General features: G+C 41.0%; 1 protein-coding gene across 3 annotated transcripts in view; it reads right to left on the bottom strand.

The window, feature by feature from the left end:
- Positions 1-215: 215 nt before the first annotated feature.
- Lasp (LIM and SH3 domain protein Lasp) overlaps positions 216-23,996 on the bottom strand; it is a 141,969-nt gene continuing 118,188 nt past the window's right edge. The window contains exons 6-11 of one of the 3 annotated variants that reach the window (XM_045752401.2): positions 18,388-18,957; positions 16,252-16,716; positions 8,202-8,366; positions 6,822-6,952; positions 3,401-3,502; positions 216-447 (exon numbers count right to left, since the gene is read on the bottom strand). In XM_045752401.2, the coding sequence (XP_045608357.2) occupies positions 271-447; positions 3,401-3,502; positions 6,822-6,952; positions 8,202-8,366; positions 16,252-16,716; positions 18,388-18,957 (1,610 nt within the window). In that variant the 3' untranslated portion in view covers positions 216-270. The remainder of the gene's footprint in view (positions 448-3,400; positions 3,503-6,821; positions 6,953-8,201; positions 8,367-16,251; positions 16,717-18,387; positions 18,958-23,996) is intronic. The other 2 variants (XM_045752402.2, XM_069314459.1) reach the window with 2 other exon arrangements.

Here is a 23,996-nt window from a genome sequence, read left to right as displayed (position 1 = left end):
ATATATATATATACATATATATATATATATATATATATATATATATATATATATATATATATATATATATATATATATATATACACACTGTATATATATAAATAAAATCTCAATGTAACCAATTAATCACAAAAAATAAATTGACAAACCTCACAGTAACAGTGAATAATGCAAAAGAAATTTATCACTTAAAATACCTTAAAAGACAAAAAAAAAAAAAAAAAGTCCTTAAAGAAGACCCCTAAAGAACTTGTTGCACGGTGTAGAAATTCAGCTAACTCGCTCCACGTAGTTTGCAGGCAGCATGCCTGTAACTCCAGTTCGCTGGATGGTGCCAGTCATCCAGCCTTCATCAATGGCCGTGCAGTTGATTATGAGGTCTCCGTCTCTGAAGCTCACTTCATCGGTGTCGGCCGCCTCATAGTCGTACATAGCACGATAACAGCGCTGGAAAACGGAATAAACAACAAACTAGAAGTTGAAGGGACGACAACGTTTCGGTCCGTCCTGGACCATTCTCAAGTCGATTAGGTTGTAATCTGTACGGTTACAGATTGCACACATCGACTTGAGAATGGTCCAGGATGGACCGAAACGTCGTCGTCCCTTCAACTTCTAGTGTGTGGTCTGGTCAACAACTGAAACTAGCATTATCCTTTTAGCTGTTATTCCCCTTGTACGCTGTGTATCTTACGAGCTAATTTTTAATTGTTTACAATACGTCATTGATTGCACACATTTGTCCATAATGCATATCTCGGCTCCAAATATGCAGTACTATACAGTAGTGCATAATGATAACAATAATTGTACAATGAACTCAACAAAATCCAGGTCATATATCATTATGGTTTCAGTTCAAAATCACATGAAATCAAAATTTCTGAAAAATTGCCATTTTCCAGATACTGTATTTTGTTATTGTAATTTATAAAATGAGCTACTTGAAGAGACTGAGCTATTCAAAGAGACCAGATTCAAAGAAACATGGACTGAAGAGAACCTCCTGGTTGAGACAAAGAATGATGGGGGAACAGCTTGAATAGAGCCGGATCACAAAGTTCGGAGGAATCAGAGCTCTCTGCAGCCCCTGCTACATAGCCGCAAACTCCTGAAATGTAATACGTGCCTGACGTACGGTTACAGATCTACGACCCAGGCAGGACTATTAAGCGCTGGTCACAAAGTCTCATCCGAGAGCCAAGGGATCTGTGAAAATGAGTGAGGGTGGAGGAAGGCACCAGGGAACTGAACCCCGAAAAAAACGAAAAGGAAGTCGGCAATATAGCAGCTGGGGCAGGACCCCTGGAGTCCATCCCAGCAATCACTAGAATGGAGAAAGGGTCTGCCCCTCAGAAACTAGAACAGCCCCCAAAGCCAAACCCTGAACAGAAGATAAACAAAAATGGCAAAGTTCAAGCTTCTGGACAACCAATTGACCAACCACTTAGCCATCTAGTGCCCTCTCAACACAAAACGATGATGGCACCACAGCTGGAGCAAGGCCGCTGAAAGCAAGGAAAGTGACACAGACCAAGGGTTCCAAACAAGGCTCAATCAAGTCCAAAGCAGGAACAAAACCAACTGGGACTCCTGCCAGCTCGCCAAGAAACTGAACCCGGCGAGCTAGGGAAGAACCAAAACCCCGACTAGCAGACAGGAGAGCTGGCTGGGAGCCCACACCAGTCACTTATTGAGGTAGGCCAACACTTGACACCCAGCATCGAAAATGGGTCACCATGACCTGAGACAAACGTGTAAAAATGCAAGGAGCCAGAGAGAGCCCAATTGGCAGAACCTGAAAGTGGAAAGGCTGTGTCAGCCGCCTCATAGTCATACATAGCACGATAACAGCATTGGAAAAAGGAATAAACAACTGAAACTAATATTATCCTTTTAGCTGTTATTCCCCTGTACATCCCACAAGAAAGCTCAAATAAGCCCTGAACCTCAGATGGATAGGGACCCAATAAGACACATCCTGGAGGTCCACGGATCATCAAAGCACCTGGCTAGAGATAGACCTGGGATAACGTGGTCATCCAAAACGAGGGGCAAAGAATGAACAGGTTCAACCCAGACAAGCCGAGGATGAACCAGAAATCCAGAGTCCCCTGTTGTGGGACGAGAAACAGGCAGGAAAAAAAAACCTCAAAGAGATGCAGTTGTTTTGATCATGCCTAAAGTCACCAACCCCAAGATGACCTGATGAAGCCAAGGAAAGGAGGTCCACCCCGAAAGCCCCAAGCCCCCCGAAGGAAGCATGACTGGCCAACTCCACTGCAGGCCACAAGAAATAACCTGAAAACCAACAAATCATGCGATAAACCATCAGCAAACCGAGTGTTAACCCCCACCAAAAGGGCGACCTGCATAAGAGCAGACGTGAACCCCACCAGCCAGTATTCTGAATGCAGCCAATCTGCCAATAGGAAGGAAGCTCCAGGCAGCTCAAGAAGCACACGATGGAGCTAAAGTGCAAGTGGGCACGAAGGTCACCTGCAAGCAATGTAGCCAACAACTGAGAGACTTGAGCATGCAGCTGCACAAGACTAGATGAGGGAAGAGAGCAGGAGTAAAGAGGCAGGGATTGAGAGGCTCCAAAGAGCCCCTCAGAACACCCAGTAAACAGGAGACACTTCCTGCCATTCAGCATGTGGGAGGTGTCTCCTGTATTGTGGAGAGAGATCTCTCAAGCCCCAAGGGTAAACATAGAACAGTTTACAAGCCTGGACAACACCAGAACCTCAAAATACACCACAAAAATATTAGAATTTAACTCAAAAGAGGGCAGGTCTATCACAGAGGCAGACTCGGGATCGTGCAGAAGGTGCATACAAATGGCCTCCTGAGCTGCCACTGAGGGCAATCGAAAGGCAGGAAACCTCTGGAAGGATGAAACCAAAGAACCCAAAGGCATTCAAAGGCACCCAAATCAAACTCTTACCGAGCAGGAATAAGAAAATCCCACCCCACTGGAACAAGAAGGCCCACAGAAAGGGCAGCTGGGACCCAAGGCCCAACTCTGACTTCCCCCCGAAGCCCCAGGAACCCACCACGAAACCTAATCAGTCCCTGAACCCCGGGTGAAGAGTAACATGCCAATACGTGTTCTTGAGCTCCAGGGACACCATCCAGGCCCCTGGCTCTAACTGAAGCCGGACCTGAGACGGAATGGAAATCCAAAAGGAGGGGCAAGGAATCCAGCGGTTCAGATGGGACAAGTCCAAAATGAACCTCAGATCTGTACAGTCCAATTTCGGCACCAGAAACAGAGGGGAAACCCGCCTGAAATCCAACATTCTGTTTGTAACTCATTTTGAATGTATGTACTGTTATCTGAATAAACATTATTATTATTATGAATCTACAGAAAGAATTTCATCAAAGTGGGACTCACCCCAAGCTGTGTAGGTGGAGCATTAACCTTATGATGAGCTGATGGGTTGGAATTCATCTGCACAGGTGGAGGTTGCTGATCATAAAGGTTTGTCCGCTGAACCTGAAATTTTTTGATACAATATAGGATGGTTTCATGAAATGAAGGGAAAGTAAAATTCTGCAGAAGAAAAATAGACTTAAAAGTACAGTAGATCCTCACTCTAATGAAACCCTCTCAATTAGATTCCTGGATGGTCAAAACAGTTCGTGTTTGGTGCAAATTATTCTGAGGAATGTTTGTGCCAATGAGGATTGTTTGCCTAAGCCACAGCCAAGCCTGGCCCTCGAGAAATAGTTGTGCTGGCAGTTGACCTAATCTAATTGTAAACTTTTGTACAATGCATAAACTTTATCAAATAATATTAACAAAAGTATTGAATGTAGTGAAGTGCATCTTTCTGGATGAGCCATCTCAAGGTCAAAGTACTAGGTCACATCAGCCATGGAGTTCTGTTTGGCCTACTGGGGACCAGAGCCAGAACCTAGCCTCCTCACAGAGATACAGAGAGCAGGCGTCATTCTGCCATCCCACAGAGAAAATGAACCAATATAGGCTACTGCTGGATTCAAAGACACCGATGCCTCAAGACTGCCAAACTTGCAAAAGAATGTAAACAAATGATTGACTCCAAACAAGCATGAGCTAGCAGTTAGGAAGGGTGGGTGCTCTGGAGCTCCAGAACTCCGGGTCCCTTCTGGTTTTCCATACCAGTTCTGGAGTAAATGTACAAACCCACCAACCGACAACCTGGAAGGGAGGGAGGGAGAGAGGGAATCAAGCAGCACACCCTGAAAGAGGTGTTTCATTACATTTAAGGCTGGTTTTGGGGGAAAACCCACTGAGGGGAAATGGAGGGACTCCCCAGGGAGGAGGAGAAACTGCAGGCAGTCAAGATGAAGGTCTTGACACTAAGCCAAGAGATTCGACCCAAAAGACACAGAAATGAAGTGGCCTAGGAACATTAACTAAATACTGGGCCACCTGGACCCTGTTGCACCACCAAAATCCCTGCGCCTGAATGTCAGCCCAGGGCATGGTAGTGAAAACTGCCATGAGAGTAGCACACTTATGAACAGCATGGGCATGAGGGTAGACTGCAGGTTGACTGGACTTGACCTTTAGACAGTGATTATCATCATATGTTCATGGGGTAATGCTGTTATTGTCATATGATAACTTAAGACAATTATTGTCTGGGTTGTACATGTACTGTATGATGCAAATAAGATATAATAACTCTCTGTGAAAGTACTGTAATGGAGTTTATCTTGACCCATGAATAAATTCCTGCTACCATTTCATGGTTACGTTACTCTGTTAATGTGTTTATCGTCATGAATGTTACTAGGTGAATATGGTCATCATCGCTGTATATAAATTACGTCATAATTCTATATGTATACCAATGATGTTCATATGGTTTTTTCACAACTGCATATGGTTATAATGAGGTATACTGTACAGGTAAACCAATCATCAACTGAGCCATTATCATGCATTACATGTACTAGGAGCCTGCCTAGTACATCTGTGGCTGGCACATTGGTGACTTACACCTTGAAACTGAAATTGAAACAAGTTTATCGAGGTAAAATACACTCATAGGGATGAGGTAGCTCAAGCTCATACCTTTGTTTTAATCTATACTCTCACCCATATGGTGCCAATTAGGCCATATGTCATCACCCAGAGCCCAACACCACTGTATATTAAGTTCAGATGGTTCTCACTACTTTAATAATGTACTGAGGTTTACTAGGTAAACCAATAATTAATTGAAACATTATCATGTATTATGTGAATTATCAAGTTATTCAACAATCATACTCTTTGTAAATAAAGAGAAACAAGTGATAAACAATCGGTGAAACATCCGAGGATAACACAGGAGTCGTGTCTCGAATATCCTCAGCAAAGTTGGCATCACGTATTGACAGATGCCAGATTTTTTTTTTTCACTTTTTGCGCATAGGCAGGAATGTACATTTTTAAATAGCCGCTGTCCAAGGGTTAATGACACTACAGAGGACCTGAGAAACACGTGCTTAAAACGGGGACCAAGGAAACTAGATTAACCCACAAAGCATCCACCAAGGCAGAATCACTGGCACGAAGGTAGCAGCTGAGAGCCAGTGCACTCCCTGCTGGGCCAACCAGATTTTCATGTGAAAGGTACGGAAGTAGAAGAAATTGAAGGAACATTGGCCACAATAGAAATTGGCCACTTCTATTGGCCACAATAGAAATTGAAGGAACCAAGAAAACAGCTATGCAAAAGTCAAAGAATTTGTTATACCCAGAGAAAAATGGATACAAAATGTGTCACAGGAAATATGCATTGTGTTGTAACAGGCAAAACACGCCACACACACATGCTTCAAAATGCCTTGGACAAAATAAGTGTATGGAGCAACACTTGGTAAATGGAATTCAATTTGAATAAATGCCTTGCTATGAAATGTGGAATAGAAGAAAACAGGCCACACACATCCTAAAAAAAAATGTGGAAAGGCATTAAAATACTCTGACAAAGAAAGAGATCTAGGGGTGGTTCTGGAATGTAGACTGTCACTAGAGGACCACTTGAAAAGAAAAGAAACTGTGCATATGCTACACTTTCCAACTTCAAAATTTCTTTTAAATGGCAAATTATTGAAGAACCTGTTCGTTAATTTTATGTGACCAAAACTTGAATGTGCAACAGTTGTATAGTGCCCATATCTCAAGAAGCAAATCAATAAATTGAAAAAGGTTCAAAGGTATACTATGAAATGGTTTCCAGAACAAAAAACAAAACAAAAAACAAGTTACGAGGACAGGCAACAGGAATTAAAAAATGCTAAAGTTAGAAGAAGAGAGGTAATACAATCACTACATGCAAAATAGTAAAAGGAATTGACAAACAGAAATTCTTGAAACTTGCAACTTCAAGAACAAGAGACCACAGATTCAAGCTAAGGCAACAAAGGTGCTAAAAATATTAGAAAGCTCTCTTTTGCAGAGTCGTAGATGGTTGGAACAAGTGAAGTGAGAAGGCAGCCGATGGCAAAACCATTAGCAGTTTCAAAGTGCCATGTAACAGAGTACTGGAAAGACGAGACACCACTAGCGTTGGTCTCAACCTGTAGCTACACTTGGGAATTACACCACTAGTCACAAAAGGCTTGACACAAGGAATGAAACAGGCTTCATAGAATATTTGGTTGGGCTACCAGGGCCCAATCCTCATCAGGCATAAAAAGTAGCTGCAGAATGAGTATGATATTAATTACTGTATATTTTACGTTATATATCTCTCTGCTCTGAGGACCAGTAGTAGCAGCTCATCATGCGATAACCTCTGATATGTGATGACAAAGCCCATCATGTGATAACATACCTGATACGTTGTCTCTTGTCGAAAGCCCCCACCTGCTGGATTGGCATTTCCCTGGCTGATGGAACCGTACTGCTCATTCACAGGATCATAGTCGGCTATGCTACCGACACGCCGGGTTGGCTGCTGCTGCACTGTTGTAATATTGAGGAATTAATGACATTACAACAGCTGTACTTCTCTTGAGACTATCAACAAAATTAGGAATGTATAACAAATCTACAATTCAACAATGATTTATGATTGCATATACTAAGGCTATGAGTGAGGGGTGTATTGAGTGCCGTTTCTGAACTGTACAGTTCAAGTTACAATGAAACATGAAGCTATTATAATATCAGTTAAATATTTGTATTAAGTTTGAGTACGTCTTTAATGCCACAATTAGTTTTACATTAAAAGATCAATCAAATATTCTCATACATCCCAAATTTTACCATTATAAATATAGTACCACAATTGTCTTAGCAAGAGGTAAGATAGTACCATTCAGTTACCTCAAGAATTCACACACAAAAGCTAAATCATTATTATCTATGACTAACACACAACTCAAAAGATCAATCAATTAATTGTTCATCAAAGGACAAGCATGATTATTATTAAATAATCATGCTTCATTTGATTTTCTCCAAGTGGCATTCCTGAATCCTCCATTATTACTATACATTCACGAAGGCAACATGGGTAGACCAGACCACACACTAGAAGGTGAAGGGACGACAATGTTTCAGTCCGCCCTGGACCATTCTCAAGTCGATTGTGAGAATCGACTTGAGAATGGTCCAGGAAGGACCAAAACGTCGTCGTCCCTTCACCTTCTAGTGTGTGGTCTGGTCAACATACTTTAGCCACGTTAGTGTGACTCATCACCTGCAACATGGGTACTTGTATTACTGCACGCACTACTCTAGATCAAAAATATACAAGTTCTTAATTACTTATAGCCAACTGTATTACATTCATTATGCCAATTTTATACCAAAGGTTAATTTTAAAAAAGTACACAATACTGTACTATATTAACTTTACCAGCAATCTTGTCTAACTATGTTCTCAAGTTTACCACGGGTAAAGTACTGTAATATCTATAATACTCTTAATCATTTATGCTTCATAATTATGTTAATTTTCCTCTTTTGAGGCCAAATACTCCTTTTGTACAAGGTAGTTTAAATGTTAAAATACAATTCAGTACATAATTATAAGTAATAAAACTAAAGTAGAGTTATGTATAATACTTGAGAATCTTTTAGTAAAATAAAATATTGTACATGTACAATAATTTTTGTACAGTTATTTGCAATCAAGAAAAAGCAGAAACACCTAACTTAAGAAAAACAAAACACAATCCATGACAAGCCAAAATTTTATCTGTAGTACCCATAACCCCTTCGGTAAATGTGCAAGTCTGTGGAGCCCAGTGATAAGATTCTTCACACGTATAAGGATGAACCGTCACCACTTCATTTTTTCCAGCTGGCCAGTACAACTCAGACCACTCCTTCACCTCCCCATACTCTACTTCATGTAACATTTGCAGGGAATCTAGTTGCACCAAGAATACAAAAAGTAGATAAAGGAATTCAGTATCAGAACTGTTCAGAAAATGTTAACTATAATTATTGGTATCAATGACTGGGGTTTGAACAATGAGGCTTGACGTTCTCGTGCTATGGATCAAATTATTGACCTGCGATCGCTAGTGTAAGGGATCGAGCCCAATGGTACTAGGTTCAAATCCATCCATTACTCCTTTATTTCATTAAACAGTATACTGTATATTACACAGTAAGACTGTCCACTTGTGTGGTGCAATGGCTCAGACAGACTGGTGCTGACTTAGAAGACTAAGCCAGAGAATGTAATTGGAACGTAATTCTAGGACACGTTCTAGAAACAGTACCTCTTGGATACTATTCAACATTACAAAACTGAAGTATATATTGCACCAAAGTGCCTAAGCATGAGTTGTGAATAAATAAATAAGAACTGATGCCCTAAGCCATCCAGATAACAGGATTAAATCTGCTCTAAAAAGATTATCCATTGCTTTTGTTTCATGGCAGCTCAGGTTGACCTGTACCTGTACCTAACCTGTACCCTGGCAATGGTTATGGGTGTGAAACATGTGTTTGCAAGTAACTATATAATTTTATACCACTAGTATATAATTAGTGTGTGTATATTATATACTGTACAGTATTTACATACAGAATTATATTTGTCCATACATGATATAAAGAGGGTCACAATGTAAAAATACAAGGGAAATGCATACCCTGAAAATATAAAAAGATTATTTACTACAAAAAAAAAATTCTCGTCAGACAACCAGAAACGTAAGAGTAGTGGTGCTGCACCGATCCGTGCACCATTATCCACAGGGCTGGAATAAAGTTTGCATGAATCTCCTCACTAAACCCCAGCATATAGTATTATATTAATGCTGAATAGTTAGTGAAGATGCCTAAATGTCCTAAAAATCTTAACAAATCTTGCAATATGCATTTTCAAGACAACCATGAATCAGCTATCAAATGTGTCATTGTGCATTATACAGCCTCTGCTAATTTCTGATTAATAGTTAGCACACATCACAAACATAAAATGCACAATTAAATGCACCACTAGTAAATGCACACACAAAACACAAGTACAACATTTCCTGCAAGCAAGTTAAGAAGACATGAGGAACATGACATTAAAACATACAAAGACTGTACAACTACTGTATATGCACCCCCCACACACACACACAATCAGTACCATGCAAGAGTATAACTTGTATACAGTACTTACCGCATACAAATATTAACTGCCGAGAAATATACGTTTAACACGTATACTGTGGCTACATTTTTTGGCAACTGCCCCCATATGAAAAACAAAAATTGCAAAATAATAGACTGTATGTGACAGAAAAACTACATGAAGAGAATTGGAAAAAAATAGTGAACAAATTTTCTATATCATAGTGTTTACCTGTACTGTACCTGTAATTTGGCCGTAGTCAGTTCCAATAGTTTTTAACTCCCAAAGTCTGGCTTGAAACCAGGCCTGTTGGTGATTACTTGCTCCAATAAGCTGATATTTGTAATAGCCCGTAGGCCCACATATCCGCTACATCCTGGCTGATCTAGCACTTTTTGCAAGAATTTGTTCCAGTCACATCAGTTCCTCTTAAATCATCCACTTTTGTAAGTATTATTTCATATACTTGGTGGAAGGTGGTTGAATAGTCACAGGCCTAAGATACTCATAGAATTTTCAGAGTTGTGTCTATGGCACCTCTACTCTTCAATGGATCTATTATGCATTTTGCAACATATCTCTCACTCACATTATTTTATTATGCATATTTTGAACCTGACCTTTGAGCATTTTTCATGAATCTATTACATGATACCTTTCTTTTCTCTTTTCCAGACAGTTAATTTTGAGTGTTGCGAGTGTGTCTCAGGATTAAGGTGTTTTATTGTCTATGCATGAAGACCAGTGTGTGTTCTCTGTTCCTTTTCCTTCAGAAATCTCTCCTGCCTTGAAAGGAGACACACGTACCGAGCAGCATTCAAGACAGGAAGTACAAGTGTTTTTAAAATATGGAGCATTGTGGTGGCATCCCTGTATATGAAGGTTCTCATAATCCATCCAATCATCTTCCTGGTTGATGCTACGAAGGTGATTTATATTTGAATGTAATATAAGAATTAGGAAGAGTAGCAGTACAGAGCTTTTCACTGTCCCTGGGTTTGAATTTGTTTGGTTGACTGTTACTCTACGTGACCTCTGTCAGGAAATTTGGGCATCTATTGTTCCACTTTGCCTGTTATTCCTTTGGACATTTTATATGTTATCAATATTCACATCTACCAAATGCATCATAGTGGTAGAGTAACTACAAAAGGCACGATCTTCTATCTCTAAATCCAAGTTCACCTAGGTTAAGTGTTATTTTTTCTCCATAAAACTAAAGATTTGACTCCTAATCACCCTCTCAAAAGTCTGTATAATGTGTAACATTAGTGCAACAGGTCTATACTAAAGTTTTTGGCCAATGTTTTGCAAGCCCCTTTGTGGAGTGAGGTTGTATCTGCTAATTTAAGTGCCTCTGAAATCTCCCCTGTATCTAAACTTTTTCTCCGTATTCCACTGAATGCTCATGATTTCAGTAGGTTCCAGGAGTTAAGCAAACACTCAGGTGAATCTCAAAAAGTTAGAGTCCAGAGAACTGAGGAAACCATCCAAGTTAATGAAGCCACAAACCGATACCCAACAAGCATGAAAACAGACCACCAGATGGCCTGGAAAATAAACAAACATTCCAAAATCAAGGCCAAACGACAGGCCTACGTCTTCAGGTGTTCCAGGCCAGTGGGTCGACTTACTGTTGAGGTTACACTTGAGGGTCATGGACCTGGAATACCAATGGGGGATTTGGTTTACCCTTTCTGGCCTTTGTTATCTGGGTAGATGTCTACCACTCGGAGTTGAGGCGCTTTTTCCCTCCTGGGGTGGTGGTTTTTCCTTTTCCAGCCAATTTTTCCTCCAAGGTGAAATAGCAACACCTGTTCAATGGCCTCAGTGGATCATGTTTGGGCCTCTGGTCTGCCATAGGCTTCTAATAACTCTTAAGGGCCTACTGTAACGTGTGTGCAGAGAAACCTAGGTGATACCTGCTTGATGGGGTTCTGGGAATTCTTCTACTTCCCAAGCCCGGCCTGAAGCCAGGCTTGACTTGTGAGAGTTTGGTCCACCAGGCTGTTGCTTTGAGTGGCCCGCAGGCCCACATACCCACCACAGCCCGGTTGGTCCTGCACTTCTTTTTGAAAACATCTAGTTTTCTCTTGAAGATGTCCACGGTTGTTCCTACAATATTTCTTATACTTGCTGGGAGGATGTTAAACAACCATGGACCTCTGATGTTTATACAGTGTTCTCTGATTGTGCCTATGGCACCCCTGCTCTTTACTGGTTCTATTCTGCATTTTCTTCCATATCGTTCACTCCAGTAATGTGGAGGTGGATAACATTAGAACCAGAGTGAGAGCCATGCACAAACAAAACCCTGGGCACACAAGATGGAACATAAACCCTGAAAACCAGCCCAGAAAAAAATGAGTACACAACCTAGGAAAACCCCAGGACCAATTAACAAGGCCTCCACCAAGGCAGAACTGGTGGCATGCAGGCAGCAGTGAAGTACTGCCACTGGGCAAAACAAACTATGCACCCCTAGCCAGATCAATCAAGCATCAATCGCCAAAGGACACCTCCCAGAAGCTGGCCAACTCATTCTAGGCCAGAAAAAGGAGAAGACAGCAGATGACCAAACTATCCACCAAGGCTGAAGCAACAATATTCCCCTACCTCCAGAGGAAAATATGAATCTCCCCAACCCTGCAGCCAGCGGCCAGAGCCAACAAAAATACCACTGAGAAAATATCACCAACCAAAGAAGTAACCCGGGAACTGAAACCAAGGAGAGGAAAGAAAGACCAAGGCCTCATCAAGAGACAAAAACAGCTCAAGAGATGATTGAGCTAGCCGGAGGTGAAAAAACACTCAAAACAGTTTGCGGAATGGCGTTGAAACCGACACAATATCTCCACAATGCCGAATGACAAGAGACAACAGTATCAGGCACAAGCTAATTCAAAGACAACCATGATATGAGGACAAAATCGCTCAGATACCAAAGAGAATAGAGACAATGAAGAGACGAAGGGACATAAAGAGACAAAATGAGTACAGTATTAGGTAACATCATAGTGCCACTGCAGAGAGAGAGAGAGGTGGGATACCAATAACCCAGCTACCTGCTCACCACACAATGCCGAAAGACCCACGTAAAAAAAAACTCCAGATACTGTATACAAAACATAGGAGAAGGCCGAACTAACAGGTATATTGCTGGGCCAACCAGCTGAAAGCAGCAGAGCCACGGAAAAATGCCTGGGTTTGAACACCAAGCCAAAAGAGCCAGAAACAAAGTCCAAAATGACCACAAGTTGATAGAAGGATCAATCTCCTTCAATACGACTCCATACTGGAGAACATTCCGAGCAACAACTGAACCAGCGGAGAGGCAAATGAATCCTCACCTCAACTAGTCAAGCCAAAAGGCATCCATAGCGAGAGCCTTGATATCAGGGAATAGGGCCATTGAGGGGAAAAGCCAGCTTCATACCAACACAAAGAGGTCCATCTCAGTGCGAGTAAACATCTCTCAAAGCCAATATAGGAGACAGTGACGACGGACTATTCCATGGAAGAAATGGAAGCAAGGAACTCATCTGTGAGAACATTAGACACACCCCCTGCATGTGAACCATACAGAGGACCAAACCATGAGAATCCAGAACTGGAGCTACATGAAGTGACCATTTCCAAAGACAGACAGACAGCTGAACAAGGGCCCTGTGGTCCAAGGAAAGAACCACCAGGGAGCAATAAAAGATGAGCCTTAACATAGAGTCTGGTAAAAGTTGAACCCTCTGAAGAGCCTGCCACATAGCCACAAATACACACACACCGAGTTGCACGCCTTGAGGTTATCTTGAGATGATTTCGGGGCTTAGCGTTCCCGCGGCTGGTCCTCGACCAGGCCTCCTTTTTTGCTACACACCCCCAGGAAGCCTGTAGGTGTAACCTGGCCCAATTAGACAGCAGCCAGTAGCAGCTGTCTAATTCCCAGGTACCTATTTACTGCTAGGTGAACAGGTGCATCAGGGTGAGAAACTCCACCCATTTGTTTCCGCCTCCACCAGGGATCGAACCCGGAACCTCAGGACTACGAATCCAAAGCACTGTCCACTCAGCTGTCAGGCCCCTTAGGGCCTGATGAAACTTAAATGAAATGGCTCTCTTTCTGATGACTCCTGATGAAACAGCTCCAACCAGCGACTAACTGTATGTCCACTAAGTCCCATGTGGGGACTGGGAACAACTGGGCCACCCACTTAACACTTTGCCTGACCGATAATGCATAATGTGTCCGTATATGAATATACTCACTGTATGCGAGGACACACGCTGCATCCAAAATTACAATGTGTTAAAATTCCATTTATTGATCGATTATTATGGGACTAGCTTTAAGTCCCACAAATTGAGTCCCAAAAATTGAGGTGGGGAAGACTGGAAAGAGTATAAATATTTGAGTGCGTGTGGGTGCGGGTAAAACTCTGCCTAGCTTCGGGAATGCTGCAGGATGCGTGCTGGGCCATTTAACGTTATGTGCATATGTCCCTTTAGGGCATTCTATTGCAAACAATTCGATACCAAAATGAATGACGTAGCACAAAATGTGAGGTAAAAACACTGAAAAAGAGTATAAACATCTGAGTGCGGGTGGGTGCAAACTCACGGGGGTAACGCTCGACCGATTTTCGGGTTTGATGCGGGTGGTACGACGGACCTTTTGACCTTATATGCAAATATCCTTTTAGCGAACGCTATTGGGAATAATTTGATACCAAAATGAACGACGTAGCTCAAAAATTAAGGTGGGAAAAGTGAAAAAGAGTACACACATTTTAGTGTAGGTGCACACTCGCAGAAAATACTCTGTCAACCTTAGGGTGTGCTAGGGGTCGCGCACCGGGCCAGGCAAAGTGTTAAGAGTCAAGGGCAGCCTGAGATGCCCTAGACTCTTGGAAGTAATGTAGTGGGATCCACTGTGAAAGATTGGCCTGCAAAGTACTGTACTCTACAAGTGGGCTCATCCACATCAGCGAAAGGACTAACTATTGGAGGCTGCTGTGGGCTGGGCTCCGAGTCACCTGGTGCCGGCTATCAGTACTAGTTTTGAGTGATCCATTTGTATCACCCAAATAGTTTGTGGAGTTAGTTGGTTGTTTTGATGATTCATTTTCTACGAACCTTGCAGTTGTCTGTAAAGCTTCGATGACTGTCTCAATGCTTTTCTGGTGAAGGTGATGAAAACGGTCCCCCCCTGCTTTCTCTTTGCCTATGAGGGAGCCAGGTTCTGGCTCTAGTTCCCAGTGATTCATGTGACCTAGTAGTGGGCAGCCATTTCAGTGAGATAGCTCCAGGGAGCCGCCAAGAGGCTCCACCCAGAATAGCGAACATAGTACAGTATCTATAAAAATGGAAACAGGAAAGATCCTCTAAACTAGTGACCTATATTACTGACAGGTGTGGTAGTAAAAGCACTAGCAAATAGAATTAAAATCAAATGGGCAGAACACCTAGATAAAAACAGCATGACAATGGACAGTTTGGTGTTTGAATGGGTAGATCTTGCCTAAGAAGTCATCATTGCTTTTACTATAGACCCAGAGAGATCTTGAAGGGAAACTGGGCTGATTACATATACCTGGACCTAAATAATGCTTTTGACAGTCTTACACAAGAAACTTGTCTGAAAATGAAAACACATTCGAAGGATGACAGGCAGTCTACTAAACTGGCTGAAAATATTTCTAACAAACAAATGAGAGCAGTGATCAGATGAAATGTGTCAGACTAGAGAAGTGCCACTACTGGAGTACTTCAAGGTTCAGTTCTTGTACCAGTGATATTCATTATCTATATCAATAAACAGCAACATGAATGTTTGCAGACGATTCTAAAATTGCTAAGGAGGGTCAAAGATTTAGAAGATGGCCTTGTCCTCTAAAATGACACACAAAAGTGAATGGAACAACACTTTGCAGATTGAATTTGATGTAAATACTGTAAAAGTCAATCATGTGAAATGTAGATTAGGGAAAAATAGGCCACACTTAACCTACAAACTATGTGAAAAGATACTAAAAACACTAATTACTAAAAAAAAGTGTGTGCACACAATAAGTCACAATGTGGCTGAAAATTAGACACTTGACCAACAAACCTGAAATAAAGGAATCATCAGTGTTTTTGCTCCATCCCAGACCAAAGGAGAACACATTCGAAGACCAAGACCTAAAAACAAGAACTATCAACAAAGACTAGAGGCATTAAAAATGCACAGGCTAATATATAAGAATATAATAAAGGAAAAGAAGAGATATGACCACCACATACAAAATTGTGATAGGAATCAACAAGGAGGAAATTTTAAAAACAGCATCGTCTAGTACAAGGAAGCCACAGACTCAAGCTTGGAAAGTGAAGTTGCCTAAAAGAAGTCCAAAAGTTCTCTTTTTGCAAACAGAGTTGCAGACAATTGAAAAAATTCAAGCAACAAAATGGTTGGTGGCAAAACCATCAATATTTCAAGAGAGTCATATAGGGAAGATGGGACACAATCAGCGTAGCTTTCATCTTGTAACTACAGTTCGGTAATTACACTTTGGTAACTACACACACAACTTCCTTCTTAACTTTAATCGTGTGTTGCTTATAACATATTTTACATTGTCTACCTTTTAATTAAGTACATCAAAACTTCTCTTATTGTGTGAGGGTTCATCATTTACTGTACCTGGTCCAGTCTGACTGGAGTAGATGAGAGTCTGGGAGGTGCGTGCTGAGTAAGGCGAGTTATGGTTGGCATCATGAAACATGTTCTGGGGAGCAGGATGGTGGTGGTAGGAAGAGATGGGAGGATGCTGCTGCTGCTGCTTCTGCGGAGGCTGCTGGAACTGCTGCTGATGCTGGTGATGGAGGAAGGAGGTTGAGGAAGGCTGGGGTAGGTGTCGGTGCTGAGAGGTTGGGGGAGGTCCACTGTACTGCTGTTGGTGTGGAGCAACGAAAGTCTGTTGTGGTGGTGGTTGTTGTGGTTGTTGCTGTTGTTGCTGTTGTTGTTGCTGTTGTTGTTGTTGTTGTTGTTGTTGTTGTTGCAGTTGCTGATGATGCTTCTGTAGCTGCTGATGGTGCTGTTGCTGCTGCTGCATTTGCTGAAGATGTTCCTGCTGTCGTTTACTTTCATCACGAGGTGGGGCTCCAGCTACCACAAACAAACAATCAAGCTAAACCCAAACACACAAACCTCATGCAAAATATGCACACACAGTAGACACCTGATATTTAACTGAACGATATATAAGCAGACTTCAGTATTCAAATTTGAAATAAAACTACTTTTCAATTCGCAAATCTCACTTCCAAACATATGCCTCTGCTAATGCATTACACAGTTGTGAATCCTTACATTTTAGAGCTCTATTGAAATCTCTGTAGTGTTACCCAGATGACTAAGAACCAAAATGGCATTTCCCATAGTATTCTGAATTAAGAAAACTGCATCAAATTGATGAGCAGGTGACAACTCTGGACTGTCTGCATCTTGTGGTATTCTTGGATATTTAATAAAGGGGAGTCGGTCGGCCGAGCGGACAGCACACTGGACTTGTGATCCTGTGGTCCTGGGTTCGATCCCGGGCGCCGGCAAGAAACAATGGGCAGAGTTTCTTTCACCCTATACCCCTGTTACCTAGCAGTAAATAGGTACCTGGGTGTTAGTCAGCTGTCACGGGCTGCTTCCTGGGGGTGGAGGCCTGGTTGAGGACCGGGCCGCGGGGACACTAAAGCCCCGAAATCATCTCAAGATAACCTCAAGATAAGATGGGCTCAAATGAAAGCATCAATATCTTGGAAAATAAAAAAAGATGTTGTCAAGCAAAGAAAGTGTTGATAAAGTTGCACTACACATCCTGTCACCATTAATAATAATAATAATAATAAAAATCTTTATTCACAAGAAGGTCCAATGGGTTGGCGAGATTACACAAGATTGGTATTTTTACATTCTTGCGAGGCCACTAACACGCACAGGGTTTTTGGGCAGATCATTCGTAGCAAACTATGTGTTGTGCAGTCAAAGTGACCTACTTTTAGAGTTTTACTTATATTTTCGGGAGTAAATTGTGAGGCCACAAAAAATACTTAATTTCCCCATCCTACTAACAAATGTAGTTCACAATCGACTACTTCATAATGCCACCAGAAGTCTCACACTGAACTAACAGGTGTCAACTGTGTTTATAATAAAAATGAAAGCAAGCAACATCTGTTAGATAAACGAGTTACAGGAAACAGTGTTTTTTTTTTTTTTGCTATATACAATCCATGCAACATGATAAAACATGATTATCATTATGACGTAACAAATACACATGACCTAAACATTCCTAAAACAAGCTATTTACAGTTTTGGGGGCAAAATGCTCAGAAAGTGCCACATGCAACATATTAAACTTCAGATATATAACAAAGCACAAATAAAATTTCTAGGATCAATATTAGCTAGTAAATAAAAATATTAACCCGGATAACATCTGAAATAAAATCTTGCATGATAAAGTTGGTACTGCTCTCGTATACACATTGTACTGCTTCATAGAAATGTTGTACATTACATGCATACAACATATATACCATATAGCTTACCATATATGACCACCATCTGCTGGCAATTAAAATGTTATTAAATTTATATATAATATACCAATTCACAATTATGGTTACCTGCAAGGCTAATATTTAGATGATAAACAACATTGAAACACAAACCTCACAAGAATTACTAAGCAATTAAAGCCACACCAGCAACTTCTACAAGCTACTACGATGATGCAGCAGCAACAAGAAATAACAGAAAATAATGTTTAGTTCTTACTTGCATATTGGTTGTTAGTCGGGTAATTTGCGTGTGAAGCACCATGTCTGTTAGTGCTAGGATAAGACCCACTTGAGCCATTTGTAGCTTTCCCTGAATAGTTATCAGATGCATTCTGTCCACCCATGGAATTAGGGTAGGGGTAGTAACCATCTTCATGCTCAGGAGGATATTGTGTGTTGGCATTGGGGGAGCGTGAATTAGGGGGTGGAACATAACCATAGGCAAGATCAGGATTTTCATTATGTACATAAGCAGCAGGGTTATTATTTGTTCTAGACACTTTACTAGATTGCTGGGATGTGGAGGACTGTTGCTGGTGATAGGGTTTGGAGTGTGCATGGGATCGTGAGTGAGGAGAGTAATCACGAGGCTGACGGGAGTGAGGAGGAGCAGGAGCATCATTATTGTAATCAAGAGGCTGGTGGGAGTGAGGGGGAGCAGGTACTTTATTACTGTAATCATAAGTGTTACTATCATTGCTTTGTAAGTGAGAAGCTATGGTATGGTGGACAGATGCAGTAGCTGTGGCAATGTCTCCTCCAAATGTATCAACCCAAGGAGACCGGTCTGGAATGGTATAGTGCGGTTCTTAGTGCCTTAACAACTAAAACAATTCGAGGCCATGCTACTGCCGGACCCCAATGCATTAACTTAAAAGTCATGCATAGCCAGAGTGCAGAATTTCATATTATGGAAAAATCAGTGAAGATGCAGTATATGCTCACACACACCAAGGGGTATCAAAATTTATGCAAAGCTTATTGTTAAATAATTTACTGATAAATTAATTCAGAGAAGCTTCAACAAAAAGAGTGTTTAAAACTACAGTCGCTGCTAATTCTTACCAAGATAAGAAACCAAGCTACTACACAGGCAATCTTCCTCCAGTCCATTCTTTACGAGCCATACTCGAAGTGTAGAATATTAAATACTTAAGAGCAGCTACATGAAAAAGTGGCTATTAAAGAACATTTTCTTCTAGCACTAGTAATACATCCATTGTGAAAATCTCAGTCTCTAAAGATACTCTGCTTGCTCTGGTACTTTTTCTCATCCTCATATCAGACACAGGCAAGGATACAAACTATATTATTGGAACATGCTTTGCAGATGACGCTAGGATTATAATGACAACAGAAAATACAGAAGACATGGCAAACCTCTAATCTGAGGTTAATCAAGTCTTTCAATGGGCCACAGAAAATAATATATAAAATGCAGTCAAACCACACTATTAAAAGAAAAAGGAATATAAAAGATTTAGGAAGTAATCATGTCAAAAGACCTTACTTTTAAAGAACACAACAAAGTAGGTGTCACAACTGCAAGAAAAATGATAAGTTGGATAACAGTAACCCTTCAAACAAGAGATAGTACATTAATGATGATATTGTAGCAATTATCTAAGCATAATATAATTGCTCCAAATTATCAGAATTTTCAGTGCAGATAATTAGACGTGCCTGTTAATTCCACATAACATATCCCTATGAATTCCACATTCCAAGAAGTTCTACACTAATCTTATATGCACTAATTACAATTAATATCTCTTCCCAAGGGTAAAGGACTAATCAGGCCAGCCAACAGGTAACAGGTAACCTGCAAAGACATGGGTCAGTTTAGCAAAGTGAGGAAAAGCTTTTAATGTAAGCCCCAAGCATGGGAGCGTCATTAATCCGAGTCTAACCCAAATACTGTACAGTACTGTAGTGGTACAGTATAGTTGCTCGAGGGATACCGTGGATTTGCAACACCAACTGACATTCACCAGCAATAATGTAACACTTGTCAAATCTAGTTCCTACACTTACAAGATGTTAACAGCCTTGTCACAGAGCAGACAGCCAGATTCCGGCCATACTCAAGTTACGACTCTCGTCCCGCATTCGACATGTCTGATCCCTCCCACATCCGAGCTCCACGCTCTCGTCCCGCAATTGAACTCTGTATCCCCAGCCTTGCTCAAGCTCTTTGCTCTAGGCCTCATCGTAGCTATCACGACACATTACAATACTACATTGAGAAAATCCACAGGAGCCATGATGAGGATTCAAACCTATGCACGCGGTGTTCCCAGATGCAAGCTCTAAAAACGGCTATGCCACACCATGGTCAAAAGAATTGTAACCTGGGGTACTACTGCACCCTCGATGATTCCCGAGGCTTCCATTGAAGCCGAACCAGGAGTTTCACACAATTCCCCCCCATGCACTCTGGTTCTGTCTCAAGAGAAAGCTTCGCATAGGTTCGAATCTCATCACGGCTCCTGTGGATTTTCTCACCGATATATCAGGATAATGTGAATTATCTGTACATTACTACACTGCCAACAACCAACTGCAGTAACCAAGCCTACCTTGAGGTGCTTCCGGGGCTTAGCGTCCCCGCGGCCCAGTCGTCGACCAGGCCTTCGGCCTACAGCCTATACTTTATTAAATGAACAAAAAACTACTAAACTCTAGTGTCTAGTCAAACAACCTTGTATATGTAAAAATACATTACAAGACTTTTTAAGGACCTAGTACTCTCTAGAGTGGAATATTGTAGCACACTAAGAGCCCCATTCAAAGCTGGAGAAATTGCTGACGTGGAGAGTGCACAAAGATCTTGTATTGCTAGAATCCATAAAATCTCATTGAAACTTTTAAAATACTGTACAGAACAATTTTGAGGATGTTGATGCGGACAATTTCTTCAAAAGGTCAGATGTAACACGAACGAGGAGCAATGGTTTCAAGCTCAACAAGCCACAATGTTGGACTGAGAACATGAGATGCTTTCTCACCCATAGGGTTGTAAACCCATGGAACTGCCTATCCGCCGAAGCCGTAAATGCCAAAACTCTGCTGGGCTTTAAAATACAGCTGGCAAAGATCATCAGGGCAAATGGGGGTAACCTTTGACAAGTCGCTGGCTTCCTGTCCTTGTCGAGGCAACTAGACTTAGCGGCCCTCAGGTAAATTTAGGTAAATATAACATTAAATTATTGGGACTGCTTAAAAATGTTTAACCTGTATTCCCAAGAGTGCCGGCAAGAGAGATATATAGTAATTTACACCTTAGAAGATACAGTACAAGAAAGACTGGTTCCAAATATATACACAGAAATGACACCACACAAGACCAGAAGGAATGGCACAACGCGCAAAATACAGTACCCCCCATTGAAAAGTAGACGTACATTAGGCATGCTGAGAAAGGACTCGATCAGATCAATATCAAAGGCCTGAGACTTTTCAGCACTTCCTTATACATAAGGGGTATAACTGACCAACCTCTTACAGTGTCCAAAGAGAACCTGATAAACGCCTTGAAAGGATACCTGATCGACAGGCTATGACTTGTATCGACAGGCTGTGATTTTTCGATGTGGCTGCGTCGAACAGCCTTATTGACCAGACCAGCAACCAGGAAGACATGGGGATGTTGATCCTTGGAATCAACAGACATCAATAGAAATACGAGGGTAAAGTTGCATATCTTAGGCAACAAAAGATTCTTAAAAAAAAAAAAAAAAAAAAAATGGATATACAGTACCACCATAAAATACAAATATAGTACTGTACTGTACAACAATAATGTTTTTAAAAACTTATCCTTTCAATATTATTAGGCAATATTTCTATAACACACACACACACGCACTGTTTAACACTGCTCATTGTAAAGCCAATTTGTAAGTGCTGGTCATCTCATTTCATATAAAAAAAAAAAGTATTATAGCAACCTCTAGTAGAGTAGACCCATATATTTTTATCAATATGTGACATTGTTTTCATTAAGTGACCTTATATAACAGCCCGTCTCCCTGTTTTGGTAGTACTTATAATAATAATAATGAAGACCATAGTACATACAGTATACTGTACTGACGTACAACGTAACTAGAAAGAAATCGGTACTATTTAACTTGAATAAACCCGAAAAGATTTTTTATTTATGTTGCAAAGACAAACTAAACTAACCTAACCTCCCTAGGCCTAAGACAATATCTGAGGCCTAATATAGTACATGTGTGTGTGCTATATTAGGCCTAGAAATATTTAAAGCTTGGTTTTTAGCTTCAGTTTTTTCAAACTCTTATAAAGTAAATAGTACAAAATTCTACTAATTACTTAGTACATCAATCTTTGTATTATGGTGCACATAGTTACAAAAACTATCTACTATCTAAACAGGGGGATGGGTTGTGTATAATGGGAACTATGCATGATCTCAAAGAGTTCACTAGGATAGAACCTTGGCCTCTGGGATAGAACCTTGGCCCCTGGGATAGAACCTTGGCCCCTGGGATAGAACCTTGGCCCCTGGGATAGAACCTTGGCCCCTGGGATAGAACCTTGGCCCCTGGGATAGAACCTTGGCCCCTGGGATAGAACCTTGGCCCCTGGGATAGAACATTGGCCCCTGGGATAGAACATTGGCCCCCTGGGATAGAACATTGGCCCCTGGGATAGAACATTGGCCCCTGGGATAGAACCTTGGCACCTGGGATAGAACCTTGGCCCCTGGGATAGAACCTTGGCCCCTGGGATAGAACCTTGGCCCCTGGGATAGAACCTTGGCCCCTGGGATAGAACCTTGGCCCCTGGGATAGAACCTTGGCGTCTCTCCTAAACTCAGTGTGTACAGATATTAATGAGTGGATGGGTGTGGCAGAAGTGCGTAAAATTGCATCTAACATATTATACAGTACAGCACTTTATCCCCATGCTGCACTGTAGCTATTAACTGTACTAATTTGAATGTAATTTTTAGTACCCACTATAACTTGTACAAGACCTTATATATATCACCTTAAAGTGGTTTAAGTGTATTAACCCCTGTAATGTGCAACCATTTCACATGGAGACTGCGGTGCACAAAAAAAAATTAAACAAATTATTTGTACTTCCTATATTGTTAAAATATATTCCCTGATCACAGGAAACAAAAACAAAATAGTACATGTATGTACTGTAATTTACTTTGGCTGTGGTGGAGAGCATAAAATCAAAATGTTATAAATTCACACTCGCTGTTGGACGAAATGCATTGTGGTGATCCACCTGGGCCAGATGGACGACATGAGTTGCCTTAAATATACTTTGCTTATACTGATTTATTTCTTAATCACTGTCTTGTTTTTTCACTGGATTTTTGCAGTTATATTATGCAATAGTGTGTAATTTGGGAAATATTTACAGTATAATTGTGCAGAACATCAATGCATACACAAACATCTGTGTTACTAATATGCACATATTATATTCTTTTGACTATAAAAAATTTTCTATAATTATGCTGTATACACATGTTAAACATAACAATCTACATGTTTATGCACCGTTTGGAACCCATTAAAAGAAGGCCTGGTGAAGATGATAATCACATAACCATGATCTAAGGTCAGCCTAGAGCCACAAATCTTGCAAAATCTGTAAGTACTGTACACATGTACGTTGGCTCGCATCCAGAGGGCTCCTTTGATTATTAATTAATGCTTGGTTGATTTAGCCATCAGTTCATCATTGTTGTCTCCGGTGGCAACACTTATTGCTACCTGCATGCCACCGCTTCAGCTTCGGTAGACATTCTTTGGGTTGATCCAGTCTCCTTGGTCC

This window comes from Procambarus clarkii, chromosome 79, assembly GCF_040958095.1.
Source record: "Procambarus clarkii isolate CNS0578487 chromosome 79, FALCON_Pclarkii_2.0, whole genome shotgun sequence".
Taxonomy (NCBI): domain Eukaryota; kingdom Metazoa; phylum Arthropoda; class Malacostraca; order Decapoda; family Cambaridae; genus Procambarus; species Procambarus clarkii.
The sequence above is the reverse complement of the archived record's forward strand: the minus strand, read 5'-3'. Positions and strand labels throughout refer to the sequence as shown.